General features: G+C 47.2%; 1 protein-coding gene, 1 non-coding gene and 1 pseudogene across 5 annotated transcripts in view; all 3 read right to left on the reverse strand.

Moving 5' to 3' along the window:
• The window catches only part of PKN3 (protein kinase N3), a 138554-nt gene that overhangs the window by 45356 nt on the left and 67374 nt on the right, over positions 1 to 25824 (reverse strand). For all 4 annotated transcript variants that reach the window (XR_010182962.1, XR_010182961.1, XR_010182960.1 and 1 more), the window contains exons 14-16: positions 16344 to 16435; positions 15938 to 16114; positions 15793 to 15855 (exon numbers count right to left, since the gene is read on the reverse strand). Coding sequence is in view for 1 of the 4 variants with exons in the window: in XM_063936446.1 (XP_063792516.1) it covers positions 15793 to 15855; positions 15938 to 16114; positions 16344 to 16435 (332 nt within the window). In the remaining 3 variants the exon portion in view is untranslated. The remainder of the gene's footprint in view (positions 1 to 15792; positions 15856 to 15937; positions 16115 to 16343; positions 16436 to 25824) is intronic.
• LOC134953730 (U5 spliceosomal RNA) lies at positions 1225 to 1339 on the reverse strand. The gene has a single exon (XR_010185738.1). It is a non-coding gene; the product is annotated as a U5 spliceosomal RNA (small nuclear RNA).
• On the reverse strand, positions 3025 to 3147 carry LOC134953814 (U5 spliceosomal RNA; annotated as a pseudogene).

A 25824-nucleotide genomic window follows, 5' to 3' on the forward strand; every position in this document is an offset into this window, starting at 1 on the left:
CAGAATTCTAGAATGTGCTGTCCACACAGGAACCACTATTGGTATATTGATGTGAAGAATACGAAAGCGGAATTCGTCCGAAGATCTGCTTTGTCATGAGAAAACTCAAATACGGTGGCTTGGAATACAAGGCACCCAAATATGAAAACAACACCCTTGCCGAAGCCAAGGCTAGAAGAAAAATGTTTTCCAAAGTGAGAAACTTAATTCCCATTTGTTGTAAGGGTTCAAAATATGAAAACTGTAAGAAATCTGAACCCAACCTCAAGTCGCCTGGCGCTGTAGGTGGGATGAATAGAGTCTGAACTTTGATGACACCTTGTAGAAAAATGTGTACAGACGCAAATAGAGGCAAACGTCTTTGAAAATAAGGTTACCACACAGATACCTGCACTCTTAGTGCAGATCAACGCAGATTTCCATCCCACCCCGTTTAACAGAATACGGATAAGTTGAAGGATGATGTTGGAAACTTCCGAGGTTTACAACCTATGTAAGCACACGAAATTTTGTAATAATGAGCTGCCTTAAGCGGCTTACTAGCTCGTAACATGGTTGGTATAACCGATACTGTAATGCTCTATTTCTTAAGAGGGCGGTCTGAACCCTCACCCCGTCAGCCGCAGCTGCGGTACATAGATAATAGGTACATAGGTAACTATGGGTAAAAGAACGTTCCCTGATGTAACAGGTTGGACGTATTATGAGCGGGCCAAGATCGTGAGCAAGTATTCCTTGGAAAATCGAGAAGCAAACTTCTCCGAAACCCATGAGATACCACCAGTATGACTGTGACAAACTGTCTTATGATCCGTTTTGGCAACGGAGAGAGCAGCGGAAAATGGTGGAGCTAGATACACGATGCTGAATGACCACATGAATGTGAGAGACTCCACCGCCACTGCCCTTGTGATCTGTTTTGTACACATACTGAGCTTTTGTAATTGTGGCGAGATGCCATCATGTATACTTGAGGGTAACCCCCTTCTGTGGACTCACATATGAAACACCTCTGGATTTAATGTCCAGTTTTCAGGATCCAAATCCTGACGGGTGAGATCATCTGTCTAACAGAAGTCCACTCACGGAATGATCTCTTGACATTTCCACATAATGGTGTTCTGAGCCATTGAGGATTTGAGTTACCTGCCGCATTGCCATTCGGCTTCTTGGTTCTCCCTGGTTGTTGTGTATGCAACTGCCGTTGCCTTGTCTGACTGCTTAAGCCCAGCGTAAGCCAGGCATCAAAAAATTACATGAAACTCATGGTTGTTCCTCTCCATGGAAATCTTTAGTAAAAGGCGAAAGATTTATTCGTTCTGAAGAGAAACCAGAGTATATCCCTGGTGAGACTGAAAGCGAATCATGTATTGCATTGTAAAATGCACGGAGTTCTAGGACATTTATCGACAGCAATCTGTCGTGTTTTAGAACCTTTGTCGCTGATTTTAACTACAAATCCTGACTCTCTGCGACTCTCGTCCAGAGTATATGCACCCTTGTCCCTCTGTGGGAAACGCGAGTGAAGGGTGACGAACTAAATTGAAAACACATCTTTATTCTTAATAGGTGAATACACCAATGTACCGCTAGTGTGCGTGTTTTGCACTAATTACTAGATGTACATTTGTTCTTGCTGGTGTAGTAGGTAAAAGTCTTTGATTTACCGTATTTATAATCTTACCTAGGAATTGACATCGTTTAGACGGAATTAGATGCGATCGTTTTCGAACTTGATCTGCTACCGCAGTATACCTTAGTAGCGCAAGTTAGAGGAACTTTGTTGAGACAGAGTTCTTATGAGCAGATCATCTAAGATAGAGAAACTCTGTTGAGACAGAGTTCTTATGTGAGATGAGCTATCATCCCAACATCACTTTGGTAAATACCCGAAGCGATAAGCAACGGTAGACCTGAAATGGTTAATGGTTGTGGCGATTTGCAAACGCTAGAACCTGTGATGAACAAACCGGAATGGGTAAATACGCATTGTGAAGATCAAATGCAATTATGCAATTTTGTGGCTCCAATAAGCAAATACTAACCGCAGAAAATCCATTTTCCAACTGTAGTAAGTGACTTGCTGATTGATATTGCGACGGAGCTGTTTGGTTTTGCTCAAACAGAGGGGAATGAGTAACTCTGACTCTGTTGGAGTACTACTGCCTGGTTTATAAACCAGCAAAGACTAAATGGCAACCTGCCAAACCGTTCCACAGAGGCAGTTTTGTCCTTTAATCTGTAATTAGCTGAGACATGCATGAGTTGAAGTCTGGAAATCTCGCAAATGTAACATGTAAAGACGCGCTTCCACAATTGGAAAAGAGGTCAAGAAACCACTGGCTTGCTGACTGTAGCGTCCTGTCATTACAAGGCGTGACTGTTTTATACCACCGCTTATAAAGGGATAAAACGCCGTTACAAGTATTTGCGTCTTGATATCTGAATATCAAATTTAGGAGCAAACGAGCTCTGGCCTTGTCGCGCTTAAGTAGCGACGATGAAAGTAACCGGCGTTAGCAGAAGCTTTACAGATATACTGTGCAGCTTGTTTTAACAGTGATCGTCATTGTTTCATACATAGATTATAGTAACCCAAATGTATCCTGGGTTTTTATAAAGTTTGACAGAAAACGCCTTTACCAATGGCGGATTGCGTCATTTTGGAACCGATTATATATGTTGTCAAAAACCCCGCACTATCTGAGTGCTGGACTAATGTACCCTTCTCACTCGTAGCTATCGGTGTGAGATTTGACATAAAATCGTGCATTAAATTATAAGACCAGTGAAATAAACACTCTGGTACCCAAAGGGAATGTGGCCGTTTGGAAAGACTGTCTTTTGTTAGAGCTGGCGGAGTCCCTTCCGAGACTCCGATGTTACCGCTCTTTTAATTTGAATTGCCAACGTAGGATTTTTAAATTTATTTTTAGTCTGCGCTAGAGCCTTACTCGCTATGTAGACAGACACCCCAATAGGCAACAGACAGACACTTGGCCGACTTATTGACCTTATTATGTGTCATATATATATATATGTTATTGCTGAACAGCATATTTATATTAAACTCACGGTTGTTTCTCTCTACTGAAACTTTAGTAAAAAACCGAAAGATTTATTCGATGTGAAGAGAAACCAGAGTATTCTTTATGTGACAAACAGTTCACATGGGCATATGAAACCCGAACCAAATTCCTACTAACTCCCCTGCGCCTCTGGTGGCTTAGAGATATAGGGCAGGAATGTTCTAGAATTATGTAGAAATACAGATTACATGGCTAACTTATGTGAAACCTGAAGCAAAAAATTCCCACTAACACCCCTGCGCCTCCTTGTGGAGTAGAGGTGTATGGCCGGAAAGTTCTGGAATTATAAGCTGGAAAAACAGCAATGATTAAAATGGCCGTCATGCCATGCTTTCACAGAAAATTACAGTACAGGTTACCTGCTGCAGTGTTAATATAGGCTTAATAGCCTATTATACAGTTAATATAGGCTTAATAGCCTATGATACAGTCTAGGATACAGTAAAATACATTTAGTTATCCTTCCATTAATATGAACACTGCCTGCAGTGAATTTTGTATTATATTGCAGCCTTAACAGAAAATACCAGGCAACATGTTAAAAATGCAATAGGTTATGACACTGATAGCCTATCCTTTACTTTTTAAAAAACTGAACAGCCTATTTCTTAACCCATGCAGCCTTGCTATATGGTGCTGCTGCTATGGGCCTTACTCCCCCTCACCCCCCCTGCAGCTGCGCTGCTTGTGAGGTAGTCTCCCCCATGTTACCTGCCGCGGACGGGAGCGGGTGCAGGGAGAGCAGGGGAGCGCTGTCTAGCGCCGGGGAGCCGTCCGGAAGAGCGGCGGCGCTTCATACAGCGGTGGCCGGGCATCAGCGGCGTGCGGTGTCCTCACTGGAAGAGCGGCCGGCGTCTGTGAGTGACGTGCGGCCGCTCTGTTAGAAACCGGATACGTAGTCTCGGCGGCGCCTCTCGTACAGCGGTGCCGGGTAATCAGCGCTGGGAGAGCGGCCGGCGTCTCTGAGTGACGTGCGGCCGGTCTGCGCTGTTTCTAGCGTAGTTCAGCGGGACACTTTCAGCGGCGGCTTCAGCGGCGGGCAACAGTAAAATTACACTTTCCCACACAGCAGGGCGGCAGCGTGAGCTGACCGCCCTGACACCCCACCATACCTTGTGCCGCACTTCCTGCAAGCTCCGTCCAGCTTGTGACGGGGCTTTCATCCTGGCTGTGACGGGGCTTCTCTCTGTAAGCTCCGTCCAGCTTCTCATCCTGGCTGTGACGGGGCTTCTCTCTGTAAGCTCCGTCCAGCTCTCTGTGTCAGATCATCATCTTGGCTGTGACGGGGCTTCTTCCTGTAAGCTCCGTCCAGCTCTTTGCTTATTCCTGGCTGTGACGGGGCTTCTTCTGTAAGCTCCGTCCAGCTTGCAGGAGACAGTGGCTGCCTGTGGCTGTGAGGGTGCTCTTTGTGAGGACCGACACGCCATGCGCTGCCTTGCAGCGCCTGTGGCTGTGAGGGTGCTCTTTGTGAGGACCGACACGCCATACGCTGCCTTGCAGCGGCACCATCCCGGACCCATGTTTTTCAAGAAACTGGGGAAGGGAAGTGTAAAAATAAAAAGTAAAATGAAAAATAAAATCTCAAATGTGGGCTCTTCCCACAAGCCGATGTTCGTGCTGTGAGCACCGAAAAAACACTGACGTCGTACACTGAGGTACTCGGGGATATGGAGGGGGGAGAGTCCTAAATTTAAATATTCAGTGCCTTTGTTCGGCTACGCCCGTCCATATCCCAAGAGTACTCCAGTGACCCCTAGTGGATGATAAAGAAATGGCGCTGGTGAGTGCTGAGGAAGAAGCCCCGCCCCCTCGACGGCAGGCTTCTGTCCCGCTTAAATATGCATTTTCTTGGCGGGGGCTCATACAACTATATACAGTGCCCAACTGTATATATGTTCACTTTTGCCAAAAAGAGGTCCAAATGCTGACCAGGGCACCCCCCCCTGCGCACTGCACCCTTACAGTGACCGGAGTATGTGAGGTGTGTGGGAGCAATGGCGCACAGCTGCAGTGCTGTGCGTTACCTCAGTGAAGACCGGAGTCTTCTGCCGCCGATTTCGAAGTCTTCTTGCTTCTCATACTCACCCGGCTTCTGTCTTCCGGCTCTGCGAGGGGGACGGCGGCGCGGCTCTGGGATCGGACGACGAGGGTGAGATCCTGTGTACGATCCCTCTGGAGCTAATGGTGACCAGTAGCCTAAGAAGCAGGACCTAGCTTCAGAGAGTAGGGCTGCTTCTCTCCCCTCTGTCCCACGATGCAGGGAGTCTGTTGCCAGCAGAGCTCCCTGAAAATAAAAAACCTAACAAAATACTTTCTCACAGCAAGCTCAGGAGAGCTCACTGAAAAGCACCCAGCTCGTCCGGGCACAGTCTCAAACTGAGGTCTGGAGGAGGGGCATAGAGGGAGGAGCCAGTGCACACCAGAACCTAAATTCTTTCTTAAAGTGCCCATGTCACCTGCGGAGCCCGTCTATTCCCCATGGTCCTTACGGAGTCCCCAGCATCCACTATGACGTTAGAGAAATACTATTTACTGTAGGTGAGATAATGAGATTGTATTATTGTATCTTACTGTATTATTGTATATAGCCAGCATGTGTAGTAGACTACATGTAATCGTGATTGCACTCAGCCAGATAGCAGATCCTAAGTTTAATTCTAATGTGATAGAATTCTACACATGGCAATTGTTGAGTGATAGCGTAGGACTTGCAGAAAGATGGGGTCCCTAGACGGGGGCTGCAGGCTTAAATGTATTTATCAATCTATAAACCAAACCCCACTGTTTATTATGGCGAGTGCTGATTTTTGTTTTAGAAATTGTGGTAAGCGATGAGTTACTCATCCATCAGGAGACCTTTAATAAGAGCACTTCCATACAGCTAAATGGCAGAATAGATGTCTTACCGTGTGGCGGATTCACCCCATGTATGCATTATCGGACTATGGCAGAGGCACTTTATCAGTCATGCATAGAGGTATCAGGATACCTACTCCACAATGTAAGGATCCCTAACTGCGGGGGTAATTCAGATCTGATCGCAGCAGCAAATTTGTTAGCTAATGGGCAAACCAGTTAGATTTGGATGAGTTATATTGTTTCTGTGCAGGGTAAATACTGGCTGCTTTATTCTTAAGGGGGGTACTCACGGGAGAGATGTGTGCTGAGCGATCTTAACACAGACCGCTCAGCACACATCTCTCACCCCGCTCAGCACAGCGCAATGTGCTGAGCGAGGGGGAAAGCCGACGGGGGGCCGCTCACTTCACATAACGGTGAAGTGAGCGACTCGCTAGATTGAGCCTGCATGCAGGCTCAATCTAGCATCGGCGATAGCGATGTGCGGGGCCGCGCATCGCTATCGCTGGAGGGCATACACACGGCAGATCCGTGCTTAAAATCTAAGCAATCTAGCAAGATTGCTTAGATTTTAAGCACGGATCTCTCCGTGTGTACCCCCCTTTACACTGCAATTTAGATTCCAGTTTGAACACTCCCCACCCAAATCTAACTCTCTCTGTTATATCTGCCCCCCTCCCGCAGTACACATGGTTTTGCCCATTAGCTAACAAATTTGCTGCTGCAACCAGATCTGAATTAGGCCCTGTGCTCCTTGATCAATGCCCTTTTGGGAGTCCAGTGGTCCTTATAAACAGGACACATTGGTGTGTTAGCTATAGCACCCTATCATTTTACAGAATGTGCTAGATAAAATAGGGATTTTTGTTTACTTACCGTAAAATCTTTTTCTCTGAGTCCATCTGGGGGACGCTGCGCCGTTACTTGTGGGTTAGAGGTGTGTGGTAGTGGAGTTTGGCACAGAATCCATCAAACAAACTGCCTCCTCCCCCCTCTAACCCCTCCCATCTCCTTCCTGTCCAGCCAGCAACTCAGTTAACGTTTAGCCAAGCCAAAGGAGATAGATCAGAACAAAAAAACAACCAAATAAACCAGACAAACCTACAGGAGGGATCGCAGCGTCCCCCAGATGGACTCGGAGAAAGAGATTTTACGGTAAATAAACAAAAATCCCTATTTCTCTGTCATCCATCTGGGGGACGCTGCGCCGTTACTTGTGGGATTTCCCAAAGCAAGCTAATGAGAGGAGGGAGATGTAGACGGCATAGCCGTCTGTAAAATTTGACGCCCAACAGAGGCAGTCTCTAAACCAAAAGTATGAAAACGGTAAAACTTTATGAAAGTATGGACTGACGACTAGGTCGCCGCCCTGCACAGCTGCTCAATAGATGCACCACCGCGAACAGCCCAAGAGGCTCCAACAGCTCTAGTCGAATGAGCTCTAATTGAGTCAGGAACCGAAACATTCGAAGACACGTACGCCTGTCTGATTGCCGAAGTTACCCAACGGGCCACGGTGTTCTTGGAAGCCGGCCAGCCTCGTTTGGGAGCATCAATCAAAACCAACAAGGTATCCGTACGACGGAAAGATTCTGTGCGAGACAAATAAATACGTAAGGCCCTGACAACATCCAAGAGAGCCAAATGGGAGTTCTCCCCGGAAGAAGACGACGGAGCAAATGCTGGAAGGACAATGTCCTGATTTAAATGGAAGGCCGAAACAACCTTCGTAAGGAAAGAAGGCTTAGTCCTCAGAACCACCCGCTTATCATGAAAAACCAACAAGGGTGGCCTGCAAGAAAGAGGCGCCAACTCAGACACTCGTCTAGCTGAGGCAATAGCCAAAAGAAAAACAACTTTTAGTGTTAGATAACGTAGTTCTACAGATTCCAAAGGCTCAAATGGAGATTTTTGAAGGGCCGTAAGGACTAAGTTTAAATCCCAGGGAGGAACAAAAGGTGGTTGAATCCGAAGTACTCCCTGAAGGAATGTCTGAACCTCTGGAATGATCGCTAGATTCTTTTGAAAAAGAACCGACAAGGCCGAAACCTGACCCTTCAGTGAAGAAAGCCTCAGACCCTTATTGAGACCTTCCTGAAGGAAAGATAGTAGGCGAGGAAGTTTAAACAAATGCGGAGTCAAGCCCCGCTTTTCGCACCAAGCAATGTAAATACGCCATACCCTATGGTAAATGCCAGAAGTCACCGGTTTCCTAGACTGAATCATCGTCTGTACAACAGAACGAGAAAGACCTTTTGCTCTTAAAATGTTAGATTCAAGAACCAAGCCGTCAAAGCCAGCCGACTTAAATCTGGGTGGCGACAAGGTCCTTGAAGAAGAAGATCTGGTCGCAGGGGGAGACGAAAGGGGTCCCCGACGACCATGCCGCGCAGAAGAGTGTCCCACTGTCGGCATGGCCAATCTGGAACAACCAAAATTATTGTGAGACCTTCTCGCCGAATGCGTTGAAGTAGACGTGGAATCAGTGGAATTGGCGGAAACACGTATCCCAGTTGAAACTGCCACAGGGCTGTTAGAGCATCGATTAGAAATGCTTGAGGATCCTGAGTCCGCGAGCCGTAGTGAGGACGTTTCTTGTTGAGACGAGACGCCATTAGGTCTACGTCGGGCATTCCCCAGCGGGCCACTAGAGATAGAAACACTTCCTGGTGAAGTTCCCATTCTCCCGGATGAATCGTGTGACGTCTCAAAAAAATCCGCTTCCCAGTTCTCGACTCCTGGAATGTGAATTGCGGATATTACCGGAACCCAACGTTACGCGCGCATGAGAATCTGAGCGACTTCTCTCATGGCGGACCAGCTTCGAGTTCCTCCCTGTTTGTTTATGTAAGCCACCGCTGTGGCATTGTCGGACTGAACCCGAACTGGATGACCCTGTACCATGGTTTGAATCTGAAGGAGTGCATACCTGATTGCCCTCAACTCCAGAATGTTGATCTGTAATTTCGACTCCTGACTGTTCCAGCGCCCATAGAAGTGATGAGTCTGGAACACTGCTCCCCAACCGCTGATGCTTGCGTCCGTGGTGACCATCATCCAAGACCAAATCGTGAACGGCGTTCCTTTTTTCAAATTGTGGCTGTGAAGCCACCAGTGAAGTGACTGACGAGTCTTTACCGACAAGCGGATCAACTGCAATTCGAGACATGGTTCCATCCAAGTCCAACAGCTGAGAATCTGAGCCTGAAGAGGTCGGGCATGAAATCTGGCGTATGGGACTGCCTCGAAGGATGACACCATCTTGCCTAACACCTGCATGCATCTGAGGATCGACACTACCGGTAAGTGCAACAGGGTCCGAATTCTGGACTGCAGATCCTGAATCTTGTCCGAAGGAAGAAACACCTTCTAAAGTCCCAGAAAAATCATTTTCTGGGAAGGAAGTAAAGACGACTTTGGAAAGTTTATTATCCATCCGAATGACTGCAGAGTCTCTATCGTTAGACATAGGTTCTGATAGAGAATCGCCTCTGACGGGGCCTTGACTAACAGATCATCCAAGTATGGAGTGATGTTGACCCCCTGACAACGGAGAACCGCTACTACATGACCCATGACTTTTGTAAACACCCGAGGAGCGGTGGATAGACCAAAGGGAAGAGCCTGAAACTGAAAATGCCAAGGTCCGACTGCAAATCTCAGAAGAGATTGATGACCTATCCAAATAGGGACATGTAGGTAGGCGTCTTTTATGTCTATTGAAGCCAAATATTCCCCTGGCTCCATGGCGGTAATAATTGAGCGAATGGATTCCATTTTGAATTTTTGGGTTGAGAGATATGGGTTGAGGGCTTTGAAATTCAGAATGGGTCGAAACGAACCGTCCGGTTTGTCCACGAGAAAAAGACCCGAGTAAAAACCCCGACCCCTCTGTTGAGTGGGAACCGGAAGGATTACTCCATTTTGTAAGAGGGTTGCTGTTGCCTGAAGAAGAGCTTGACGTCTGGAGGGATCGTCTGAGAGAGGGGTGACGAACAGACGGTATGTAACTGGTTCTTCGAGATCCAACATATATCCTCTGGATATGTCCTCCATTACCCACCGATCTGGTTTCGACAGGAGCCACACCTCCTTGAACTGAAGTAACCGAGCCCCAACCTTCATCGATCCCTCCTGAAGTCCTGAAACGTCATGCAGCAGGCTTGTCGGCAGGCTTACTGGCTGGTCTGCGAGTAGCCTGAGATCCTCTACCTCTGAATGACCCTCTTCGTGGAAATCTGGAGAAAGCACGAAAGGAATGGAAACTACCTCTGCCCTGCGTACGATAGGACCGAAACCTCGTAGGTTTCGGTTTTTGAGGCGCAGATGGAAGAAAGGGGCTCTTTCCTCTTGTAGTATCTGAAAAAATCTTCTTTAACTCCGACCCAAAAAGAAACTCCCCTTCAAAGGGTACTGCCGTCAAGGTCTGCTTCGAGTCCGAATCAGCATTCCAAACCCTAAGCCAAAGAGACCGTCTTACTGACACTGTCAAGGCAGAGACACGGGACTGTAGCGCAACAAAATCTAACAAGGCCTCACCCACATAAGAGCCTCAGAGATCTGTTCTGCTAATTGGATGGCTTCCGACGGATCATCCGATTGCATTCCAGATACGACCTGTGCAAGCCATTCATCCACGGCCTTAAGGACCCAGGCTCCAGCAAGAATTGGACGTAGAGAGACACCTGATAAAGAAAACATAGATTTTAGTAATGCTTCTATCTTCCTATCGGTAGGGTCTTTTAAAGTCACGGACTGTACAGAAGGAATAACCGTAGCTTTTGCCAAATGTGAAATAGGAGTGTCTACCTTTGGGGCTGTTTCCCAAAATTTTGTGTCTTCCTCCGTAAAATGATATAGAAATTTTAATTTTTTTAGGAGCCTGGAAACGAGAATCCAGTTTAAGCCAGGGTTCTTTTAAAATATCCGCAAAGTGAGAGTAAGAAGGGAAGGCAGTAACTTGTCTTTTGAAAAAGGCAGAGGAAGTCTCCGCCACTGCCGTATCCTGAATATTAAGAGTTTGACGAATGGCTTCTATCAGCAATCTAACACCTGAGCTAGTAGATAGCTCCTCCTCCTCCCAAGCCGAAACTTCGTCCCATTCACGATCTACCTCCCCCTCCTCCAATGGAGATGTCAGAGAATCCAACTCCTCCCCCGGAAATGTTATAGCGGGTAACGGTTGTGGGCGTTTAGTAGCAGTGGAACTGCTGGCAGAGTTTACAAACTTGTTTAAAGAATGAGTTAAATCAGTAAGACACTTGCCCATATTCTGGGCCCACAGAGGCTCCATCTGAGTTTGAGCGTATTCAGCCTCCGATCTAGACTGACGCAAATCCGAAATGGCATCCACCATGTTCTTGGCCCATGGGGGCATAGACTGATCTGTGGAACCTCCCTGCTGATCCACCACTGATGCATCAGAGCACGAAGTACAGAGGGTACCCGCGTCAGCGCTACCCTTAGCCAGCTTTGAGCCACACTGTGAACAGGAAAAATAAACCACCGAGGCCGTTTTGCCCTTTGTAGCTTTGTCCGGTTTACTAGCCATATCTTATTTTATTTATATATATATATATATATATATATATATATATATATATATATATATATATATATATATATATATATATATATATATATATATATATATATATATATCTCTATATATATATATATATCTCTATATATATATATATATCTCTATATATATCTCTATATATATATATATATCTCTATATATATATATATATCTCTATATATATCTCTCTATATATATATATATATATATATATATATATCTCTCTCTCTCTCTATATATATATATATATATATATATATATATATATATATATATAGTTTTTTTTTTTTTATTTAAGAGCACTAAAAAATGAACTACAAATCCCCTATAAAAGTGACCTAGCAGTTATCCCACGATTCTAGTGACACTAAGAAGGCTGACTGCTATCCCCCCACTAGGGCTAGAGAAAACCATCCACAAATATACTTGCAGTTAGTTGTGAAAAAAGACCGTGAAAAGCGTTGCTTCTAATAAAAACTTCCCCCAGAATAACACTGTATCCTCCGTGTCTGCGTGAGTAGCACAGCGTCCCCCAGTCTGCAGCCGGAGAAGATGGCGTCCCGGAGCCCTCAGGAAGCTGCAGGACAGCGCGCGCGGGCAGAGCAGGGCGGGAATCCGTCCCTGAAAGCATTACGTAACCGCCGCGGCTGCTCCCTGGGAGTTTACAGAAACCGGAAGTTCGGGTCTCCCGCGCGCCGCTACACACAGCGGCTTTCGCGGGCAGACACTACCAACGTGTGCTGGTCCCAGGTAGTGCACATCACTTTCCCGGACCACGCTCAGTATTATGTCCCCACAACTCGACCGCTCACCCTCGTTGCCGGGGGGGAAGAGCCTTCGGATTGTGAGTTTCGATGCGCGCAAGCGGGCGCGCGGGGGGGTAAAATAAACAAGTACAATCACACTTATGAACTCACAGAAATACAAGAAAAATAACAATAGAGGGGACAGCCCAATACTGTCAGTGACAGATTGTGGCTGGCTTGTACCTTATCTCTGCCGCATCCTGCATCATGAAGAGAAGAATGGGGGCCCCAGTGACCAAGGTGTGGTGGCCTCCAGCGGCAGATCAGAGTGGGAACATCTTACTAACTAAACCCACTCCAGTAGTACCTGTCACCTGCAAACAGGGACTAGGTACTTTTGAGAAAAGAAAAAAAATCCACTAAATCTACGGAGAAAGAAACACTGTCTGTACTCCACAGGCACAAAACTAAAACCGAGTTGCTGGCTGGGCAGGAAGGAGATGGGAGGGGTTAGAGGGGGGAGGAGGCAGTTTGTTTGATAGATTCTGTGCCAAACTCCACTACCACACACCTCTAACGCACAAGTAATGGCGCAGCGTCCCCCAGATGGATGACAGAGAAAGAATAGCTAGAATCTAATTGGTTGCTGTAGGCATCACGTCAATGTGTCCTCTTTAGAATCTGTGATGGATCTTCCCCCTACATCTCCCCAAAGATGACCCATATTCCATACACCACCACCTATTATGGAGTCACTGTACAACTCATAATGCCCACAAGTTGTATCTATGCTCAGCAGAGTCTCTTATCAGACAGCAAACAGCATCTTGTTATCTAGCACATTACTGGCATTATACAGCTAGGGTCTCTGCAAGTATATCCGTAGGACTGACCAGCACAGGAAACGCTCTTTGTACGCCTACAGTAACACGTCCACCAGACTAAGGAGGTTCGTTCCTCTATATAGCCACTTGTAAAACTTTCCCACAGGCAACATTTGCCCTCCGTTTGTACAAGTAATACTACAATACTCTTAATTAATAATACAATACTCTTGCTATGGGGGTAATTCCAAGTTGATCGCAGCAGGAATTTTGTTAGCAGTTGGGCAAAACCATGTGCACTGCAGGGGAGGCAGATATAACATGTGCAGAGAGAGTAAGATTTGGATGGGTTATTTTGTTTCTGTGCAGGGTAAATACTGGCTGCTTTATTTTTACACTGCAATTTAGATTGCAGATTGAACACACCACACCCAAATCTAACTCTCTCTGCACATGTTATATCTGCCTCCCCTGCAGTGCACATGGGCCCTCATTCAGAGTTCGCTTTTAGCAGCATTGCACACGCTAAGCAGCCGCCCTCTGGGAGTGTATCTTAGCTTAGCAGAATTGCGAACGAACGATAAGCAGAATTGCAAATCGAAATTTTCTTAGCAGTTTCTGAGTAGCTCCAGACTTACTCAGCCACTGCGATCAGTTCAGTCAGTTTCGTTCCTGGTTTGACGTCACAAACACACCCAGCGTTCGCCCAGACACTCCCCCATTTCTTCAGACGGAGTTTCCCAGAAACGCCAGCGTTTTTTCGCACACGCCCAGAAAACGGCAAGTTTCCGCCCAGAAACACCCACTTCCTGTCAATCACAGTATGATCACCAGAACGATGAAAAATCCTTGTTATGCCGTGAGTAAAATACCTAACTTTTGTGTAAAATAACTAAGCGCATGCGCAGTAAGCGACTAATCGCAATATAGCGAAAATCGGCAACGAGCGAACAACTCGGAATGACCCCCATGGTTTTGCTCAACTGCTAACAAAATTCCTGCTGTGATCAACTTGGAATTACCCCCTATATGCGAGAAATTCCTCCATCGGCCAAAGTCACAAGTTTAGAGGTGTCCGCTTTATACATATTAAATGTGTGCGTAGCCTTAAAGCAGACTTGGGCTGTCCCTATGGACTAACCAAGTGTCCGGTGTAGTCAGCTATGCCAAGGACAAGTTCACGGATGCTACTCTCAACACTTCATTAGCGGACAAGGGTGGTCATTCCGAGTTGATTGCAGCCAGCAACTTTTTGCTGCTGCTGCGATCAACTAGTACACGCCTATGGGGGAGGGTATTTTAGCTTAGCAGGGCTGCGATCGCTTGTGCAGCCCTGCCAAGCTAAAAAAAATTCACACAAAACAAGACCAGCCCTATACCTACTTACCCTGTGCGATGGATCCAGCGATGATGGGGCCAGCTTTGACGTCACACCTCCGCCCTCCGTTTGCCTGGACACACCTGCGTTATACTCACCACTCCCCGAAAACGGCTCCAAAACGGTCAGGATCCGCCCTGCACCGCCCTCTTCCTGTTCTTTGCGGTCCGTTCTGCGACCGCTTTCTTCTTAAGCCGTGATGTAACCCGGCGACCCCTGTCGCCGGGCAACGTCGCGCACTGCGGCAGCCGCTGCGCGCGAACGGGTCGGAATGACCCCCAATGCCTTTATATACCTTCCTTAAAAATGTATCTATTTACATCAATGGCCATCTGAGCCAGAGTATGCCATAGATCCCCTCCTCGGGATCACAGCAAGGCCACCTCCCGATGCGACCACAATCTAATTGCGGACGCATCAGAACTAAAGTTGACCCATGGCAGCGCAGCCTGGCGGTGCTGTCAGCGGCCATTCTTTTAACAGAGCAGCTGCGTGTGACGTCATGCAGCCGCCCTGAAAATGCTGCCGACCCGCCCCCGCTTTCCCAGCGCCGACCCCCACAGCAACCGCCACTGTCAATTACACTGCGGTCACATCCATCAGGGATGCGACCGCAATGTGTATGGCTGCGCAGCCGCTGTACATGTGCAGCTTGCCACCATCGGCAAACTGCGATGCGGGCCGCTAATGCGGCTAGGTCTGAATAACCCACCACGTATAATGGAGTACAGATATAATGTAGGCAAGTGTACCGGGGACACCATAACTACAAATTGCTTTAAAGCAAATCTCTTCTACTCAATTAGGAGGAGCCAGAGACTCCTAGTGAGACTTATCAATGAACACGACCGATATAGATAAGAAACATATAAAAGTACATTATTGGATATACTTCTAGAAGGTTTTTTTTTTTGCTACAGTCGCTCTGGAACTTGCTACAGAAATCCCTGAAACAAAGGCCTCCTATTAGAATTTGTGTTAAAGAGCATATACTGAAAAATCAAGGCCCGATTATACTGTAATGGGCGCTGCAGATCCCTTGTGGCGCCATATAAATAAAGGATAATAATAATAATAATAATAAGTGCCAAGGGTGGGCCAGACATCCACTGTCTAACAATAAGTGTGTTGGACACTTGGGGCCGGATGACTATTAGTTCTCAAAGCCTCAAGGATAATGGTCATGAAGGCAGCCATTTTGAGAAATGGACCAGGCTCCTAGCAAAACAATAACATTGCACACTGATAAAGGAGGAAACAAGTCCCTCCATAGTAACCGGAAGCAGAAATCCATCTGCGTTTCAGATCTCCATACCTGTAAATTATTTTTTTCTCGTGCAGGAACTGGAGGCCGAGAATCACACAGGCCGAGTAGAATCTGACAAGAGAAAGGTTCCCAGTTAGTTCCAACATATGGCCGGAGACCACAATGTCCTACAGACACTTCACCCCAGTCACACCTTGTTGCTGGCTGAGAGAACACATTGGTGTGTATGTGCATCATCAGGTCCCCGCCTGGCATGTATTCCATGACAAAGCACGCGTGTTCAGGGGTCTGGAAACAGCCAAACAAGTTCACCAAAAACGGGTGTCCAGAAGAGTTCACCACCTCAAAGATATGCTTCTCACACTGCAGGCTGCAACGACAGGAAGGTACAGGGAACGCAATGGGGGGACATTATGGCTAGAAGTAATGTGTGACAAACGCTACGCTGAGACAACAGACAAATACAACATTTACATAACAGATTCTCCATCACTTTACCAATACGTGATACAATCTGCCGGGATGACATGACGTTCACATCAGCCTACTGTACAATGTGAGGTTATGCACATAACAAAGGGGACTCGAGTTTTCCCAACCTTTCAAGTTCGTCTCTACCAACGATATCTCGCTTCTTCAGGGCTTTGATTGCGTATAGCTTTCCTGTCTCCTTATATTCTGCCAGAAGCACCTACAGGCAAAGCAATTTCCCATCATCAGCAAATATTTATATACCTACACACACGTGTGTGTGTGTGTGTGTGTGTGTATGTATGTATGTATGTATGTATGTATGTATGTATGTATGTATGTATGTATGTATGTATGTATGTATGTATGTATGTATATATATATATATATATATATAAGAATTTACCTACCGATAATTCTCTTTCTCATAGTCCGTAGTGGATGCTGGGGACTCCGTAAGGACCATGGGGAATAGCGGCTCCGCAGGAGACTGGGCACATCTAAAGAAAGCTTTAGGACTATCTGGTGTGCACTGGCTCCTCCCCCTATGACCCTCCTCCAAGCCTCAGTTAGGATACTGTGCCCGGACGAGCGTACACAATAAGGAAGGATTTTGAATCCCGGGTAAGACTCATACCAGCCACACCAATCACACCGTACAACCTGTGATCTGAACCCAGTTAACAGCATGATAACAGAGGAGCCTCTGAAAGATGGCTCACAACAATAATAACCCGATTTTTGTAACAATAACTATGTACAAGTATTGCAGACAATCCGCACTTGGGATGGGCGCCCAGCATCCACTACGGACTATGAGAAATAGATTTATCGGTAAGTAAATTCTTATTTTCTCTAACGTCCTAAGTGGATGCTGGGGACTCCGTAAGGACCATGGGGATTATACCAAAGCTCCCAAACGGGCGGGAGAGTGCGGATGACTCTGCAGCACCAAATGAGAGAACTCCAGGTCCTCCTCAGCCAGGATATCAATTTTGTAGAATTTTACAAACGTATTTGCTCCTGACCAAGTAGCTGCTCGGCAAAGTTGTAAAGCCGAGACCCCTCGGGCAGCCGCCCAAGATGAGCCCACCTTCCTTGTGGAGTGGGCATTTACAGATTTTTGGCTGTGGCAGGCCTGCCACAGAATGTGCAAGCTGAATTGTACTACAAATCCAACGAGCAATAGTCTGCTTAGAAGCAGGAGCACCCAGCTTGTTGGGTGCATACAGGATAAACAGCAAGTCAGATTTCCTGACTCCAGCCCTCCTGGAAACATATATTTTCAGGGCCCTGACAACGTCTAGCAACTTGGAGTCCTCCAAGTCCCTAGTAGCCGCAGGCACCACAAATAGGTTGGTTCAGGTGAAACGCTGAAACCACCTTAGGGAGAAACTGAGGACGAGTCCTCAATTCCGCCCTGTCCGAATCAGGATAAAGCCGCCAATTCTGACACGCGCCTGGCCCAGGCCAGGGCCAACAGCATGACCACTTTCCATGTGAGATATTTTAACTCCACAGATTTTAAGTGTTTCAAACCAATGTGACTTTTGGAACCCAAAACTACATTGAGATCCCAAAGTGCCACTGGAGGCACAAAAGGAGGCTGTATATGCAGTACCCCTTTTACAAACGTCTGAACTTCAGGGACTGAAACTAGTTCTTTTTGGAAGAAAATTGACAGGGCCGAAATTTGAACCTTAATGGACCCCAATTTCAGGCCCATAGACACTCCTGTTTGCAGGAAATGTAGGAATCGACCCAGTTGAATTTCCACCGTCGGGCCTTACTGGCCTCGCACCACGCAACATATTTTTGCCAATTGCGGTGATAATGTTTTTGCGGTTACATCCTTCCTGGCTTTGATCAGGATAGGGATGACTTCATCCGGAATGCCTTTTTTCCTTCAGGATCCGGCGTTCAACCGCCATGCCGTCAAACGCAGCCGCGGTAAGTCTTGGAACAGACAGGGTCCTTGCTGGAGCAGGTCCCTTCTTAGAGGTAGAGGCCACGGATCCTCCGTGAGCATCTCTTGAAATTCCGGTTACCAAGTCCTTCTTGGCCAATCCGGAGCCACGAATATAGTGCTTACTCCTCTCCATCTTATCAATCTCAGTACCTTGGGTATGAGAGGCAGAGGAGGGAACACATACCCTGACTGGTACACCCACGGTGTTACCAGAGCGTCTACAGCTATTGCCTGAGGGTCCCTGGACCTGGCGCAATACCTGTCGAGTTTTTCCCAACGGTTTATAATCATGTGGAAGACTTCTGGGTGAAGTCCCCACTCTCCCGGGTGGAGGTCGTGCTGAGGAAGTCTGCTTCCCAGTTGTCCACTCCCGGAATGAATACTGCTGACAGTGCTATCACATGATTTTCCGCCCAGCGAAGAATCCTTGCAGCTTCTGCCATTGCCCTCCTGCTTCTTGTGCCATCCTGTCTGTTTACGTGGGTGACTGCCGTGATGTTGTCCGACTGGATCAACACCGGCTGACCTTGAAGCAGAGGTCTTGCTAAGCTTAGAGCATTGTAAATGTCCCTTAGCTTCAGGATATTTATGTGAAGTGATGTCTCCAGGCTTGACCATAAGTCCTGGATATTCCTTCCCTGTGTGACTGCTCCCCAGCCTCGCAGGCTGGCATCCGTGGTTACCAGGACCCAGTCCTGAATGCCGAATCTGCGGCCCTCTAGAAGATGAGCACTCTGCAACCACCACAGGAGGGACCCCTTGTCCTTGGTGTCAAAGTCAGAAAAATATCACGATGCACACTGCCATATTTGCACCTCATACAGGTCTGCGCTGCGCATGCGTGCGCTCTCCCGTGAGTGCGCATACTCGCTGTTGCGGGCGCGCGGTATGTGCATTTACGGTAGAGTTCATGTGTTCATAGCGTGCGACTCAATCGTTACATATTTTCACTATATAATGTATTTTGTAGATCATGGTCCCTTTGATAGATTCTGAAAGTTTGGTTAATGTAGAATGCTCATGAACAGAGAAATCCCCCTTTGTTTGATACGAAGGGTCAGACAGGAGTAATACAGTGGTGTTTAGTATCCATCGGAAGAGTATTTAATTAGCAATATTCCGGTGTTGGTTTGAAGCGGATTAATCGCTCGTGCGAATAGTTATGGACATAAGAAGTTTATGTCCATTTACTATTATTTGCACTTAATTATCCATGCGGCGGGAAACCCAGTTTCCCTCCCACCTGAGCTGTTGGAAATCGTCACAGCCCACCTGTATGAATCAACCTATGACCTTTTGTTATAATGCGAGGAGGAATTCCTGTGTCCAATGAACAATGAGATTGTAGGGACCATTGAATTGTATTGTGTGTGGGGCATAAATAGACAAGCCGATCACATCCAGCTCTCACTCTTCAACGGTTATCATTGCTGAAAATCGGGAGCTGGATGTCCAGAGGCGCATGCGATCGTTTCCTTTGTGCGTAAGTTTTCTCCGCAATCATATTGTCTTTCTTGTTATTATGGGCCATATCTCTCTCTCTCTCTCTCTCTCTCTTCTCTTTCTCTCGTATTCTCTTAAACGTAGTAGTATTGTATTGTATTTCATGTGTAGTTACCTGGTTAGTTAGTCTATGTTATATTGTAGTGTATGACTTGTATTGTATTAAATTCTTTTGCAAGTATAACATTCATAATATATATATATTAGGCGTTGGACCCTAAGCACGGTATCTGTGTATTTCTTATAGTGTTAAGTATTCTCAGAGCGTCGGTGACGCTCAAACAGCTTTTAAGTTAATAAGGTTACACTGTGTTGCATCTACACCCTATCTCTACACTAAGGTTTTACAGCATATTACATTGTTTATGGTTTAGATATAAAGGTTTAACATTGTGAGCGTCAGCGCCGCTGGTGATCTCCTCGTGGTCTCGAGCGTCCGCTACGCTGATAGCGTAGCATTACGGTAGTCGCTCACCTATAAGTGTGCCCGATACCAACAGCGTATTCTCGTGAGCGTCTGTATCGCTCGAGCAGCCCGCTCCCGATACAGCGTCCGTTACGCTATAGTGAACCATTACGTTAGTCAGCAGCCAATAGCGTGCCTGCCTGTGATCTCTTGGCCGTGAGCGAACGTGACGCTTGAGCGTCTCGACCACGGCTAAGCGATTGTTACGCAACGAGCGTACCCTTACGGTACTCCATACGTAAATAGCGTACAGTGTTCTTAGACCTCATAAAGGGTTTTATATAAGATAAATATTTAGCTTTATCAATTGGCGGCTCGTCCTGTCCTTCACATATCTCTGCTAGGTAATTTCAGCAGACATTATCCATCAGCAAAGGGCGGGAGATCATATTCTTCGCAGTGCTGACGGGATAAGCGTCTGCTTCGCTTAGTAAAGGGTGCTGAAGGAATCCGGGAACCGGAGGTAAGAACAACACGCTAGTATCTTTTAAAACTGTTTTATTTCTGTTTTGCGTACACACGCATATAGCTGCATTTCTTTTCCATGTATTTTCTCTAACGTCCTAAGTGGATGCTGGGACTCCGTAAGGACCATGGGGAATAGCGGCTCCGCAGGAGACAGGGCACAAAATAAAAGCTTGAGATATCAGGTGGTGTGCACTGGCTCCTCCCCCTATGACCCTCCTCCAAGCCAGTTAGATTTTTGTGCCCGGCCGAGAAGGGTGCAAACTAGGTAGCTCTCCAGAGCTGCTTAGAATAAAAGTTTAGTTAGGTTTTTTTATTTTCAGTGAGTCCTGCTGGCAACAGGCTCACTGCATCGTGGGACTAAGGGGAGAAGAAGCGAACTCACCTGAGTGCAGAGTGGATTGGGCTTCTTAGGCTACTGGACGTTAGCTCCAGAGGGACGATCACAGGTTCAGCCTGGATGGGTCACCGGAGCCGCGCCGCCGTCCCCCTTACAGAGCCAGAAGAGACGAAGGTCCGGTGAAAGCGGCGGCAGAAGACATCCTGTCTTCAAGACTAAGGTAGCGCACAGCACCGCAGCTGTGCGCCATTGCTCTCAGCACACTTCACACTCCGGTCACTGAGGGTGCAGGGCGCTGGGGGGGAGCGCCCTGAGACGCAATATAACACACATATACCTTAGCTGGCAAAAGGAATACATCACATATAGCTCCAGGGCTATATGGATGTATTTTTTCCCCTGCCATTTTACACAAAAAAGCGGGAGTTAAGGACGTCGTGAAGGGGCGGGGCCTATCTCCTCAGCACACTGGCGCCATTATTCCCTCACAGCTCCGCTGGAAGGACGGCTCCCTGATTCTCCCCTGCAGTACTGCATCTGATTCAGGGTAAAAAAGAGAAGGGGGGGCATTTTGGCAGCAAATAACTAGATTAACAGCAGCTATAAGGGATTAACACTTATATAAGGTTATCCCTGTATATATATAGCGCTGGGTGTGTGCTGGCAGACTCTCCCTCTGTCTCTCCAAAGGGCTAAGTGGGGTCCTGTCCTCTATCAGAGCATTCCCGGTGTGTGTGCTGTGTGTCGGTACGCGTGTGTCGACATGTATGAGGAGGAAAATGAGGTGGAGGCGGAGCAGTTGCCTGTGTTAGTGATGTCACCCCCTAGGGAGTCGACACCTGACTGGATGATTGTGTTTAAGCAATTAAGTGATAATGTCAGCAATTTACAAAAAACTGTTGACGACATGAGAAAGCCGGCAAATCAATTAGTGCCTGTTCAGGCGTCTCAGACACCCTCAGGGGCCCTAAAACGGCCGCTACCTCAGTGGGTCGACACGGATCCAGATACAGATACTGAATCTAGTGTCGACGGTGACGAGACAAACGTAATGTCCAGTAGGGCCACACGTTACATGATCACGGCAATGAAAGAGGCATTGAACCTTTCTGACACTACAAATACCTCAAAGGCGGGTATTATGTGGGGTGTGAAAAAACTGCCAATAGTTTTTCCTGAGTCTGAGGAAATAAATGAGGTGTGTGATAAAGCGTGGGTTTCCCCCGATAAAAAACAGCTAATTTCTAATAAGTTATTAGCACTATACCCTTTCCCGCCAGAGGTTAGGGCACGGTGGGAAACACCCCCTAGGGTAGATAAGGCGCTCACACGTTTATCTAAACAAGTAGCGTTACCGTCCCCTGATACGGCCACCCTCAAAGAACCAGCTGATAGGAGGCTGGAAAATATCCTGAAAAGTATATACACACATACTGGTGTTATACTGCGACCAGCAATCGCATCAGCCTGGATGTGCAGTGCTGGAGTCGCATGGGCGGATTCCCTGACTGAGAATATTGATACCCTGGATAGGGACAATATTCTGTTAACTATAGAACATTTAAAGGATGCATTGCTATATATGCGTGATGCGCAGAGGGATATTTGTACCCTGGCATCAAGAGTAAGCGCAATGTCCATCTCTGCCAGAAGAGCATTATGGACCAGACAGTGGTCAGGGGACGCAGATTCCAAACGGCACATGGAAGTATTGCCGTATAAGGGGGAGGAGTTATTTGGGGCTGGTCTAACAGACCTGGTGGCCACGGCAACGGCTGGAAAATCCACCTTTTTACCCCAGGTTACTTCACATCAACAGAAAAAGACACAGTCTTTTCAAACTCAGTCCTTTCGTTCCCATAAGTACAAGCGAGCAAAAGGTCACTCTTTTCTGCCCAAGGGCAGAGGAAGAGGAAAAAGGCAGCACCATGCAGCCGCTTCCCAGGAGCAGAAGCCCTCCCCTGCTTCTGCCAAGTCTTCAGCATGACGCTGGGGCTTTACAAGCAGACTCAGACACGGTGGGGGCCCGTCTCAAGTATTTCAACGCGCAGTGGGCTCACTCGCAAGTGGATCCCTGGATTCTACAGGTAGTATCACAGGGGTACAAACTGGAATTCGAGGCGTTTCCTCCTCATCGGTTCCTGAAGTCTGCTTTACCAAAGTCTCCCTCCGACAGGGAGGCAGTTCTGGAAGCCATTCACAAGCTGTACTCCCAGCAGGTGATAATCAAGGTACCCCTCTTACAACAGGGGAAGGGGTATTATTCCACACTATTTGTGGTACCGAAGCCGGACGGCTCGGTGAGACCAATATTAAATCTAAAATCTTTGAACACTTACATAAAAAGGTTCAAATTCAAGATGGAGTCACTCAGAGCGGTGATAGCGAACCTGGAAGAGGGGGACTATATGGTGTCGCTGGACATCAAGGATGCTTATCTCCACGTCCCAATATATCCTTCTCACCAAGGGTACCTCAGGTTTGTAGTACAAAACTGTCATTATCAGTTTCAGACGCTGCAGTTTGGATTGTCCACGGCGCCTCGGGTCTTTACCAAGGTAATGGCCGAAATGATGATTCTTCTACGAAGAAAAGGCATCTTAATTATCCCTTACTTGGACGATCTCCTGATAAGGGCAAGAACCAAGGAACAGTTAGAAGTCGGAGTGGCACTATCTCAGGTAGTGCTAAGTCAGCACGGATGGATTCTAAATATTCCAAAATCGCAGCTGATTCCAACGACACGTCTACTGTTCTTAGGAATGATTCTGGACACAGTCCAGAAGAAGGTGTTTCTCCCGGAGGAGAAGGCCAGGGAGTTATCCGAGCTAGTCAGGAACCTCCTAAAACCAGGACAGGTCTCAGTGCATCAGTGCACAAGGGTCCTGGGAAAAATGGTGGCTTCTTACGAAGCGATTCCATTCGGAAGATTCCATGCAAGAACTTTTCAGTGGGATCTACTGGGAAAATGGTCCGGATCGCATCTTCAGATGCATCAACGGATAACCCTGTCGCCAAGGACAAGGGTGTCTCTCCTGTGGTGGCTTCAGAGGGCTCATCTACTAGAGGGCCGCAGATTTGGCATTCAGGATTGGATCCTGGTAACCACGGATGCCAGCCTGAGAGGCTGGGGAGCAGTCACACAGGGAAGGAATTTCCAGGGCTTGTGGTCAAGCATGGAAACATCTCTTCATATAAACATTCTAGAACTAAGGGCCATTTACAATGCCTTAATTCAAGCAAAACCTCTGCTTCAGGGTCAGGCGGTGTTGATCCAGTCGGACAACATCACGTCAGTCGCCCACATAAACAGACAGGGCGGCACGAGAAGCAGGAGGGCAATGGCAGAAACTGCAAGGATTCTTCGCTGGGCGGAAAATCATGTGATAGCACTGTCAGCAGTGTTCATTCCGGGAGTGGACAACTGGGAAGCAGACTTCCTCAGCGGACACGACCTTCACCCGGGAGAGTGGGGACTTCACCCAGAAGTCTTCCACCAAATTGTAAACCGTTGGGAAAGACCAAAGGTGGACATGATGGCGTCACGTCTAAACAAAAAACTGGACAGATATTGCGCCAGGTCAAGGGACCCTCAGGCAATAGCAGTGGACGCTCTGGTAACGCCGTGGGTGTACCAGTCAGTATGTATTCCCTCCTCTGCCCCTCATACCGAAAGTATTGAGAATCATAAGAAGGAGAGGAGTAAGAACTATACTCGTGGTTCCGGATTGGCCAAGAAGGTCTTGGTACCCGGAACTTCAAGAGATGCTCATGGACGAACCGTGGCCTCTACCTCTAAGACAGGACCTGCTACTGCAGGGGCCTGGTCTGTTCCAAGACTTACCGCGGCTGCGTTTGACGGCATGGCGGTTGAACGCCGGATCCTGAAGGACAAGGGCATTCCAGAAGAAGTCATCCCTACTCTGGTAAAAGCCAGAAAGGAAGTAACCGCAAAACATTATCACCGCATTTGGCGTAAATATGTTGCGTGGTGTGAGGCCAAGAAGGCCCCTACACAGGAATTTCAACTGGGTCGTTTCTTGCATTTCCTGCAAACAGGACTGTCTATGGGCCTAAAATTAGGGTCCATTAAGGTTCAAATTTCGGCCCTGTCGATATTCTTCCAGAAAGAACTGGCTTCAGTACCTGAAGTTCAGACATTTGTGAAAGGGGTGCTGCACATACAGCCTCCTTTTGTGCCTCCAGTGGCACCTTGGGATCTCAATGTTGTGTTGAGATTTCTAAAATCACACTGGTTTGAACCATTGTCTACGGTAGATTTAAAATATCTCACGTGGAAGGTGTCGATGCTGTTGGCCTTGGCTTCAGCTAGGCGTGTGTCAGAATTGGCGGCTTTATCATGTAAAAGCCCTTACCTAAATTTTCATTCTGACAGGGCGGAATTGAGGACTCGTCCTCAATTTCTACCTAAGGTGGTTTCTGCATTTCACATGAACCAACCTATTGTGGTACCTGCGGCTACTAGGGACTTAGAGGACTCTAAGTTGCTGGACGTTGTCAGGGCCTTGAAAATATATGTTTCCAGGACGGCTGGAGTCAGGAAAACTGACTCGCTGTTTATCCTGTATGCACCCAACAAGCTGGGTGCTCCTGCTTCAAAGCAGACGATTGCTCGTTGGATTTGTAGTACAATTCAGCTTGCACATTCCGTGGCAGGATTGCCACAGCCAAAATCAGTAAAAGCCCATTCCACAAGGAAAGTGGGCTCATCTTGGGCGGCTGCCCGAGGGGTCTCGGCTTTACAACTTTGCCGAGCAGCTACTTGGTCAGGGGCAAACACGTTTGCTAAATTCTACAAATTTGATACCCTGGCTGAGGAGGACCTGGAGTTCTCTCATTCGGTGC

Source organism: Pseudophryne corroboree, chromosome 8, assembly GCF_028390025.1.
Source record: "Pseudophryne corroboree isolate aPseCor3 chromosome 8, aPseCor3.hap2, whole genome shotgun sequence".
Taxonomy (NCBI): Eukaryota; Metazoa; Chordata; class Amphibia; order Anura; family Myobatrachidae; genus Pseudophryne; species Pseudophryne corroboree.